Source organism: Oncorhynchus mykiss, chromosome 2 (assembly GCF_057628025.1).
Source record: "Oncorhynchus mykiss isolate SJ-2025 chromosome 2, ASM5762802v1, whole genome shotgun sequence".
Lineage (NCBI taxonomy): Eukaryota > Metazoa > Chordata > Actinopteri > Salmoniformes > Salmonidae > Oncorhynchus > Oncorhynchus mykiss.
In genome coordinates this window covers 89,836,402-89,847,524 of record NC_143023.1, presented here as the reverse complement: position 1 = coordinate 89,847,524, position 11,123 = coordinate 89,836,402, and the positions used below count along the sequence as shown (strand labels likewise).

The following is an 11,123-nucleotide window of genomic DNA, read 5'->3' as shown; positions in this document are numbered from 1 at the left end:
TTTGTTACTCTTGGTGGCATCCCACCAAATCATGACTCCAGCATACATCAATATTGACAATGAATCATAGATACATTAATAATATGAATAAAAAATGATATCAATGATATTTTTTTCAGTTATGTAAGTATTTTATTGAAACACTTGAAGAATATATTAATTCCCTCATCTTGATATTATTACAGGCTTACATTGATTGCAACATGGGAAAACTGCATTCAGTAACTACTATCATTTGTGTAACGATTCACAGAATCCAATCATTCGCTCATATGATTACAGTCATGTTGACAATGTAGGGTTGTGGATTTACAGATGTGTGATTTGTAGTTCCATGACATGATGATAAAATACATCATATCTTATTTTACATAGGCTACACACAAATGTGGATTACACAACATACACGGTGTGCTTTCATAACGCATATGATAATCCTTTTTTATATTCAAGCGATATATCACAGTTATACAATATCTACAAATACATGTATAATGTATTCATCTACATACATATATTATATATTTATGTATGTCCTCAGTGCTTATGAAAATAAGTGTAACTTCAAACAGAAATCATTTTTGTCTAACATTTCAGAAAAGTGACTTGTGAAAGTTACAGTAGCCTATACACTTATTGAATATGTGAATACTGTTATAGGAATTTGATTGATGTATTATTAGATTTTTTTACAGTTTTCAGTGTATAATGTTTTTTGGTCTGTGCCACATAATAATGTGCAAATGATAGCTTAACAAAAAAAATTGAAAAAACTGTGTACAAATGCCAACAATGCAAATGTAAAGCATATACACAAACACACAGATATAAGACATGTATATACAATTCAGTTAAACTTCATATTATCTGATATAATTAAATAGCTATACATTTTACTATATTTAATAATATCTGGAAAGAACAATCAACAAAAATAGTAGAAAAATAAAATTGCCACGTATCCCTGCAGTGCTATACTTGTGAAAGTACAAACTGTTTTCTTTTTTCTCTCCTTCAGTAGTCCTTACAATCTTTAATAACTGGCATATACCATATCTGTTGGCAAAAAAACAAACAAAAAATATAATTTGTGATGACAGCCAACTACCAAACCTCATAGATATGTGCTACCATAGCAGCATTGTGTGTTTGAAATAGTTGCTTATTAAGAAACCTGGTCTTATACACTGTATGTGTTGTAGCCATCTCTACTATCTTTGCCATGTCATACACATTTGCTACACTAGGATAGTGGGTTTGATTCCCGGGACCACCCATACATACAATGTATGCAAGCATAACTGTAAGTCGCTTTGGATAAAATAATTTGCTAAATGGCGTATATTATATTACTAACACAGAAAGGAGTTGGCTAAGCACAAACAGACTGGACCATGCACCAGGCTAATATTTGAAAGAATAGATCATCTGTGATGTCTTCCAATTATGAACGACAATACAGAGAGTTCTAAGGAATGTGAGGGCTTACCTCGTTGGGGGTCAGGGTTCACATTCTCATAGATGGGGTAGAGCGGGTTCTCCTGCTCACTGCGAAGCTTCCTGGCTCGGAGGACGTCCCTCACACACTGGTGCAGGTAAGCATACTGGCACTGGAAAGAAAATGACCACATCCAGAAATCTAACTGTTATTACAGGATATGTTATTACATAACATGGGTTCTGGGGTTCACACACACACAGCCAGTGGACCCCAACAGACAGTCTCACCTCAGTCTGAACCATGTGTGAGCGATGGAGACGCAGGTCGAAGACAGCTCCGTAGATGTCCACTGTGTCCTTGGTGTCCAGCTGCTGCAGCACTCTGTCCAGGGATATGAAGGTGCCTGTGCGGCCCACGCCAGCACTGTCATAGGGAGGAGAGGGAGACAGAGAGAGAAAGAAAGAGAGAGAGGGTCGGAGGCCAGATAAAATTGAGTCACACTACCCAAACGGAGAGGGTAAATATGATTTGACCACATAATTTCAGTCAATTTATTTTGAACTGAAATTGAACTGACCTCAACCCTGGTCATTACTGCATGCTGTAGCTATAACCGTTTCTTCAGGGAAGACAATACACTATATCTCAGTGTGTCCTAGAGTGTTGTTTTGTGTTGAATGGAGGACCTAGGGAGTTGGGGACCCACCTGCAGTGAGCCACGGTAGCCCCAGACCCGGAGGTCCTGTTGATGTAGTCCCTGACAGTCCTGACAAACTGGATGAGTGACTGGGTGGTCTCTGGGACGCCGTGGTCAGGCCACACCGTGTAGTGGAACTGACGCACCACCCTGGAGTAGTTCAACTGGTCCTCCTGCATGGAAGACAGGACACAGCTGGAAAGAGAGACTTACTAGGGGCTGACTACACTTTTAGAAAAAACCTTAAAGGGTTCTTCAGCTGTCCCCATAGGATAACCCTTTGAAGAACCATTTTTGGTTCCATTTAGAACCATTTTTGGTTCCATTTCCCTTTCCACAGAGGGTTCTACATGGAGCCCAAAAGAGTTCTACCTGGAACAAAATAGGGTTCTTCCTGGAACCAAAAAGGGCTCTCCTATGTGGACAGCTGAAGATCCCTTTTGGAACCCTTTTTTCTAGGAGTGTTCACACAGCTAGCTACTTATTTAACACCATAGTGCCCTCAAAGGACCCTGGGACTAAACACCTCCCTCTGCAACTGGATCCTGGACTTCCTGACGGGCCGCCCCCAGGTGGTAAAGGTAGGTAACAACACATCCGCCATGCTGATCCGCAACACAGGGGCCCCTCAGGCGTGAGTGCTCAGCCCCCTCCTGTATTCCCTGTTCACTCATGACTGTATGGCCAGGCACGACTCCAACACCATCATTAAATTTGCCGATGACACAACAGTGGTAGGCCTAATCACCGACAACAACGAGCCCGCCTATAGGAAGGAGGTCAGAGACAGGGAGACAGGGCAGTGTGGTGCCAGGACAACAACCTCTCCCTCAACGTGATCAAGACAAAGGAGATGATTGTGGACTACAGAAAAAGAGGACCAAACACGCCCCCATTCTCATCGACGGGACTGCAGTGGAGCAGGTTGAGAGCTTCAAGTTCCTTTGTGTCCACATCACCAACAAACTAACATGGTCCAAGCACACCAAGACAGTTGTGAAGCGGACACAACAAAACCTATTCCCCCTCAGGAGATTGAAAATATTTGTCATGGGTCCTCAGATGGTTCTGCAGCTGAACCATCGAGAGCATTCTGACTGGTTGCATCACTGCCTGGTATGGCAACCGCAAGGCACAACAGAGGGTAGTGCGAATGGCCCAGTACATCACTGGGGCCAAGCTTCCTGCCATCCAGGACCTCTATACCAGGCGGTGTCAGAGGAAGGCCCTAAAAATTGTCAAAGACTCCAGCCACCCTACACTGTTCTCTCTGCTACCGCACGGCAAGCGGTACCGGAGCGCCAAGTCTAGGTCCAAGAGGCTTCTAAACAACTTCTACTCCCAAGCCATAAGTCTCCTGAACATCTAGTCAAATGGCTACCAGACTATTTGCATTGTCCCACCTCCCCTCTCCACACCACTGCCACTCTCTGTTGTCATCTATGCATAGTCACTTTAATAACTCTACCTACATGTACAAATTACCTCAACTAACAGGTGCCCCTGCACATTGACTCTGTACCGGCACACCCCTGTATATATTGTTATTTTTTACTGCTGCTCTTTAATTACTTGTTCATTTTATCTCTTATTCTTATCAATTTATTGTTAAATTGCACTGTTGGTTAGGGGCTTGTAAGCATTTCACTGTATTCTGCACATGTGACTAATAAAATTTGATTTGATTTTTGATTTGATTTACTATACTGTAGTCTGTCACATGATATATCAAGACAGCATTAGGTGAAGACAATTATGGTCATATTTCAATATGTTAAAATCCTATCACTACTATGTATGAAACTGTATATAAGGCCAACACACAATATATAACTTTCTACATAACAATCTGGTATTTTTAAAATCAGTGAGTGTCATCCACACTCACGCTACAGATCTTGAATTCCCGGATAGTCCATTCTGGCAGCACAGATTCAGACAACATCTGAACGATGAGGTCTCCGTAATACAGAGGGTCCTGGTCGAAGGGCCAGTAGTGATCACACTTTACCTGGAAACACATGGATAATAACATTGTAATTACACTAGTAACAATGTTGTAATACCATGTTGTTTAATAGAACATGATAACAGCTACTCCCAAATGGACAACACTGGCCCGGACGTAGCAAAATGACTGCTCCTTCTACACACCCTGCCTTTCTCCACACACTGGGTCACCATGACAACATTATGGACATTCTGCTCCCACACCATCTTCCAGAAGTCATCTTTGGTTCCAGGAAGTGGGCCCTGAGTGGCGATGTACTCCCTACGGAAGTTGTTCCCCTGAAAGAAGAAGAGATTTAATTTACATTTTGTTTTTCATATGACCTTTATTACACTAGGAAAGTTTGTGGAGAAGATGAAAAAGCTGCTTAGGACTGTAGGCTTGTTGTAGCCTTATGCTCGACAGGGAGCAAAGTAAGTAGCTCATCCCAGGTATACTAACTGAGGAATAAGGCTGATAATTAAACAATCAATCCTGCCATGACTAACTGAGTTCATGCAGTACTGTCTTTGTTCACATTATACCCCACCACCTCCAATGCTCCACCCCGACCCCAACCAACAACCTCCAGCGCCCCATCCGCGACACCACGCAACAGAGGGGATTTGACCAGAGTGGCAGTTGGCTCGGATTTGTCCGTGTGTTTGGATAACTTACAGGAATGTAGCTGGCGTTGATGTAGTCAGAGCACGGATCATCATCCACATAGGACAGCTTCACACGGGTCGAATCGTCTACACAACACAGGCCGTGTACAAAGACATTGAGTTGGCATTTTAGTATGACACAGTGGATGCTGCGGGGAGGACGGCTCATAATAATGGCTGGAATGGAGTAAATGGAATGGAATCAAACACATGTTTAATACCATGTCGTTCACTCCATTCCAGACATAAACTCCATTCCAGACATTATTATGACCCGTCTTCCCTCCAACAGCCTCCACTGTTATGACACATACATGACCATGTACATAATACATTTTAAAATAAGGTAAAGAGCATTACTACTGTACATGAGCCTTGCAGACAAAACTCCTTGCAGACAATAAATAAATCTCTCAATCCCCTTGTCTTTTGTCTATGTATTTGAACCCTATGAAATAGCATGGTTTGTTTGACTCACAGGGCAGGATGTTGTTGTATCGGTTTTTCCCTCTGTTCTCTGGCAGCAGGGCTGTGTCCAGGGGCTGGTTCCTTCCTACGTCTTTCAGGTCCTTACACAGGAAGTGGCATGTTAGGGTTACCATAGATACCTACTGTACGTAAATACTGTATGCATTCCATAACATTTCACAATCAATCTACCATTTCACAACTTTAAATTAAAAGAGAGTTATCAGAAAATAAATATAAATATACACATTTCTATATTGTTTTTCTTTATTAAAGTAAAGGTAATAGGAATATTCAGATTTCATCTAAATGTACTCTAATGCTAATGTGTGTGAACGAGATTGCCCAACTGACAGTGAATGTGATCCAGTCTTACCTCGTACTCATCAGACAGCAGGTAATTGGAGTCAGCCTGGAGTTTAATGTAGTGGGACTCAAAGTGCATGATCTTGATGGGGCTGCAGGATCAATAGATAAAACGTTTTGAGCAAAACAGAGTAGAGCAAAAGACAAACCAAAAAGGACTTACAGTAATTGGGTGAAACTAATAACAAAAGCATTTAAACATACCTTGAAATACGACGATTACTGGGGGGAAAAGGGAGATACATGTAAATGGCTGAAACTCATTAATGGTAATTTCTTTGTGAGTTTTTATCCTGCCAGAAAACACCTATTTTATTCTATATATATACATATATAAAGTGGGGCAAAAAAAGTATTTAGTCAGCCACCAATTGTGCAAGTTCTCCCACTTAAAAAGATGAGAGAGGCCTGTAATTTTCATCATAGGTACACTTCAACTATGACAGACAAAATGAGAAAGAAAAATCCAGAAAATCACATTGTAGGATTTTTAATGAATTTATTTGCAAATTATGGTGGAAAATAAGTATTTGGTCAATAACAAAAGTTTATCTCAATACTTTGTTACATACCCTTTGTTGGCAATGACAGAGGTCAAACGTTTTCTGTAAGTCTTCACAAGGTTTTCACACAATGTTGCTGGTATTTTGGCCAATTCCTCCATGCAGATCTCCTCTAGAGCAGTGATGTTTTGGGGCTGTTGCTGGGCAACACGGACTTTCAACTCCCTCCAAAGATGTTCTATGGGGTTGAGATCTGGAGACTGGCTAGGCCACTCCAGGACCTTGAAATGCTTCTTACGAAGCCACTCCTTCGTTGCACGGGCGGTGTGTTTGGGATCATTGTCATGCTGAAAGACCCAGCCACGTTTCATCTTCAATGCCCTTGCTGATGGAAGGAGGTTTTCACTCAAAATCTCACGATACATGGCCCCATTCATTCTTTCCTTTACACGGATCAGTTGTCCTGGTCGCTTTGCAGAAAAACAGCCCCAAAGCATGATGTTTCAGTAGGTATGGTGTTCTTTGGATGCAACTCAGCATTCTTTGTCCTCCAAACACGACGAGTTGAGTTTTTACCAAAAAGTTCTATTTTGGTTTCATCTGACCATATGACATTCTCCCAATCTTCTTCTGGATCATCCAAATGCTCTCTAGCAAACTTCAGACGGGCCTGGACATGTACTGGTTTAAGCAGGGGGACAAGCAGGGTGGCTGACTAAATACTTTTTTGCCCCACTGTATAAGACATAAAACCCCAATAGAACTGATCACATATGGCCCCTCCTCTTACCCCCTGACGCCCATGTGCACTCCTGAGGTGGGCCTCTCTCTCCTCATGCTCATTCGGACCACTGGCCCCTCCTGCACACTCCTGTAATCACAGTTTGGATGTCAACATACAGGTGTAGTATGTAGAGTGCAAGCTAGAATGTAGTGTACATGACTAGATGGACCTATATTCCACATCAGGTAACTGAAGCAAGCAGTGGAATCAGATTGAATAAATAGATAAAAATACACCTTACGAAACAGCGGGGACTGTGAAGAGAGACACACACACAAGCACAGACACACATGATAAGACACACACTCTACACACACACGTGCACATGGATTTTGTATTGTAGATATGTGGTAGTAGAGTAGCGGCCTGAGGGAACACACTTAATGTGATGTGAAAAGTGTTATGAAATGTAATAAGTTAAATTGTATATAACTGCCTTAATGTTGCTGGACCCCAGGAAGAGTAGCTGCTGCCTTGGCAGGAACTAATGGGATCCATAATAAATACTAAATACAAATCCAGGCCAAGCCAGGGACATGCTAGTATGCAGCGTGTAGGTCAAAGTATATGAGGCAGGGAGGGCCACGAACTGACACTTTGCGAGCCTTCTGTCTGCAGATGAGCAGTGCAGTGACTCCCACCATCATGGCAATGAGGAACATACTGGCACTGATGCCCTCGATCACACCGCTCAGGGGCTCTGTGAGAGGAAGAAGCAACCAATCAATGGTGTTTCTCACAGAGGACCCATCACTCACCAGCATTTCTCATTAACTACCAATCAAACATCAGCATCACACACCATAAACCAATCAGAGTGGTCTGTGAAAAGTGTCCCACCTGCTTCTGTTACCAGGGGAAGGGACAGGTAAGTGTCTGTGTAGAGGGGTGGGTTGTATCTGCTCTGCTCCTCGTCAAAGAGCTGGGTGAACGCACGCACACTGAGCCTAGAGAGAAGAGAGAGACAACCATGACATCTCATTATCGTCCCACTGCATGACAATAACAGAGTTGAATTACAGGTCACATTTTATTTAGATAGTCCCATATAGATGATGATTATCTGTTGATAATCAACTGCTTGCTAAGATTACGGTTAGGATAAGGTTTAGAATGAGAGTTAGGGCTATGGTTAGGGTTAGTTATTGGATAGTTAGTTGAAATGTTGTTGAGTTATTGAACATCTACTGAAAATCTGCATACCAACTACTTGGAACTATCCAATTCGATCAACTACAGATAAAGGAACATTTCACTATTAACCTTTATTTAACTGGGCAAGTCAGTTAACAAGAAATTCTTATTTACAATGACGGCCTACCCCGGCCAACCCCTGGCCAACCCCTGGACGACGCTGGGCCAATTGTGCCCTGCCCTATGGGACTCCCAATCACAGCCGGTTGTGATACAGCCTGGAATCGAACCAGGGTCTGTAGTGACTCCTCTAGCACTGAGATGCAGTGCCTTAGAGCGCTGCGCCACTCGGGAGAAGCGGTCTAACATCTAGCTGTCCAGCAGCGGTATGACATCATCATACACAACAGGGAGAAATCCTGCTGGCAGAAATCAGCAGCAAAGAAACTACAGATCTGCCCAGACTGCGGGAGAATACTTGACTGATTTGGGCGGAACCCTGTACTCTACCTATATGCAGTTTTGGGTTTGAGTGGGCCATCGCAGAATGGGTTGTGGTCTCTGTGTGTGTCTGGGTTCTGCTCCCTGTCCTGGGCCTGTAGGTGGTCACAGCCACCCCCGAGGGTGTCCATGCCTGTACCCAGGCTGATCTCAAAGCTCTGAGTCCCGCTGTCTCCTGGCCCCTCTGTGCAGCGGCTAGGGAAGTAGCTGGTCTGGTAGGCCTTGATGGAACTGTTGGATTTGTAGTCCAGATAAGAAGGCAGAGGGTGGTGCTGCTCTGGTTGAAGGTTTTCATCGTCTGGAGGGAGAAAACACACTTATGAGGAGGTTTAGTAACAGACTCAGACCTATTGCTGTGGAAAGTCCTTTTGAGGGAGAATAAACATCATCCACACATCCATCCACTGACATACTGACACTTGTGCAATATTTGTTCTAACTTCAGTCCCCTTACCTTCAGACTCGGTCACCACCACTGTGAAGAACTTGACGGCTCCATTGACATCACTGAACCAGCTGCAGTTAAACTTGAAGAAGATGGTGTTTTTGGTGACAAGAGCAGCCCTGTCGTTAACCCGAGTGGTCAGGGAAGGAAGGGGTGGACCTAAAAGGATAAGTATCATGATTACAATCAGTCATGATGACTGTAGAATGACCAGAGGGACATACATACACACTGTAACAGCTAATGGCAATGACGTTGACCATATCATGTCTATCCCTGTGCTCATCATCACACGGTCACCCCGACCACAATCACGAGTCCGTCGGTACTCACGGTCGATCATGGTGACCACGCTGTCCTCGGCGGCCTCGCTGGTCATGCTGTCGGAGATGGCCTTGACGGAGACGGTGTAGCGCTTGTGTGGCTCCAGCTGGGTGATGTGGTAGAGGGTTCTGTCGCGGCCTGTCCTCTGGGAGTACACCAGGGCGTGGGAGTCCTGGAGGCACTCAATAGTGTATGAGTCAAAGTCGGCCTCCGGAGGGGCCCAGGAGCAGGAGATGGAGGTGGAGTTCTGGGGGCGGCAGTGCAGGTACTGGACACGCTCTGGCTCTATGGACGGGATAAACGGTAGAGGACGCCAGAGGTAAGAACAGAGATCAAAATGCCACGGTCACACTATATTCTCTCTAGTGCAGAGGTCAGAGCTGTACCGTGCACAGGATTTTGTTCCAGCCAAGCAACAACTTTAGCTACCTCGCCTCAGTCTTGCACTACTTGAACAATGTACAGTACAGCCTACTTGTTCGAATGCTCTTGTAGATGGGTGGGCTGTAGGCAGAGCTCCCACCACCACCAACACCACCACCAGCCCCACTGACGGTACGCAGGATAAAGTTGTACAGGCGTCCTGGGTATAGCCCCTTCAGAATGCGGCTCCCGGAGGTCCGGGTGTGGTAGGGGTTGAATACAGACAGGTGGTCCCTGGGGGCCCACTGCAGGTCAAAGTCATCATAGTCGCTGCCTGCAGGACCACTCCAGGTCAGCTCCAGGGAGGTGTTGGTGACTCCACCAAATGATACAGAGGTAGGGGGTCTGGGGGCTGAGGAAGAGAAGATGGACACACAAAGGAAGGCAGATCAGCAACTTCAAGCAAATACTGTCAAACCCAGGCTCTATTTTACCTTAGAAACAACCCTCAAAACAGATTTTAGAAAAGTGTATGTCGTAATTGTGTTGGAAACCATGTGTTTGATGTATTTGATACCATTCCACTAATTCCACAAGCCCATTCTCCCCAATTAAGTTGCATGTGCAATGTCCTTTAAATAAACATGACTTGTCCTAATGTCTTACCGGTACGTCCATGAGCGGTGGCCCTGTTGGTGAGCTCTCCGCTGCGTGTGAGGATGACAGCATGGTAGAGACGCCCGGGGATCAGCGTGGGGAAGACGTGCTCCATGGCGTCTGGCCCTAACGTCTCCTCTGCCTGTTGGGAGCCATCTGGGTTGTAGAGGGACAGCAGGTAGCCACTTAGCTCCCCCACCGCCCGCTTCCATGACACCCACAACATCTCCGACTGGTTACGACTCTGTGCCTGGAGGGAGGTCACTGCAGCCGGGACTGAAGAGGCGGAACAGACAATTGGACAGTGTCAAATCATGATGTAAAGTCAGTGAGACATACAGTTAGTTCTCTAGTTAGTTCTCCAGTTAGTTCTCTAGTTAGTTCTCCAGTTAGTTCTCTAGTTAGTTCTCCAGTTAGTTCTCCAGTTAGTTATTTGTTACCACGTCATTTCTGTGAGAGAAACACATTATGCATTATGTTTTGAGGACATTCAGTAGTGATCCAAATCAATTTCTCAAGTACTGCCCAACCCTTCTCATACCCCTGCCCACAGCATCTCAGTACCCCCCAACCCTTCTCATACCCCTGCCCACAGCATCTCAGTACCCCCCAACCCTTCTCATACCCCTGCCCACAGCATCTCAGTAACCCCCAACCCTTCTCATACCCCTGCCCACAGCATCTCAGTACCCCCCAACCCTTCTCATACCCCTGCCCACAGCATCTCAGTAACCCCCAACCCTTCTCATACCCCTGCCCACAGCATCTCAGTACCCCCCAAC

General features: G+C 44.7%; 1 protein-coding gene across 5 annotated transcripts in view; it reads right to left on the bottom strand.

Moving 5' to 3' along the window:
* Window positions 1-110: 110 nt before the first annotated feature.
* The window catches only part of LOC110499409 (receptor-type tyrosine-protein phosphatase beta), a 50,793-nt gene continuing 39,780 nt past the window's right edge, over window positions 111-11,123 (bottom strand). For 4 of the 5 annotated variants that reach the window (XM_036958598.2, XM_036958605.2, XM_036958594.2 and 1 more), the window contains 18 exons: window positions 10,351-10,617; window positions 9,797-10,096; window positions 9,331-9,606; window positions 9,007-9,156; window positions 8,562-8,850; window positions 7,758-7,864; window positions 7,512-7,617; window positions 6,924-7,004; window positions 5,835-5,852; window positions 5,641-5,722; window positions 5,275-5,365; window positions 4,807-4,883; window positions 4,293-4,427; window positions 4,027-4,149; window positions 2,148-2,311; window positions 1,729-1,864; window positions 1,490-1,610; window positions 111-1,056 (listed from right to left, as the gene is read on the bottom strand). In XM_036958598.2, the coding sequence (XP_036814493.2) occupies window positions 1,034-1,056; window positions 1,490-1,610; window positions 1,729-1,864; window positions 2,148-2,311; window positions 4,027-4,149; window positions 4,293-4,427; window positions 4,807-4,883; window positions 5,275-5,365; window positions 5,641-5,722; window positions 5,835-5,852; window positions 6,924-7,004; window positions 7,512-7,617; window positions 7,758-7,864; window positions 8,562-8,850; window positions 9,007-9,156; window positions 9,331-9,606; window positions 9,797-10,096; window positions 10,351-10,617 (2,546 nt within the window). In that variant the 3' untranslated portion in view covers window positions 111-1,033. Of the gene's footprint in view, window positions 1,057-1,489; window positions 1,611-1,728; window positions 1,865-2,147; window positions 2,312-4,026; window positions 4,150-4,292; window positions 4,428-4,806; window positions 4,884-5,274; window positions 5,366-5,640; window positions 5,723-5,834; window positions 5,853-6,856; window positions 7,005-7,511; window positions 7,618-7,757; window positions 7,865-8,561; window positions 8,851-9,006; window positions 9,157-9,330; window positions 9,607-9,796; window positions 10,097-10,350; window positions 10,618-11,123 lie in introns of those variants that run through there. The other variant, XM_090212042.1, reaches the window with a different exon arrangement.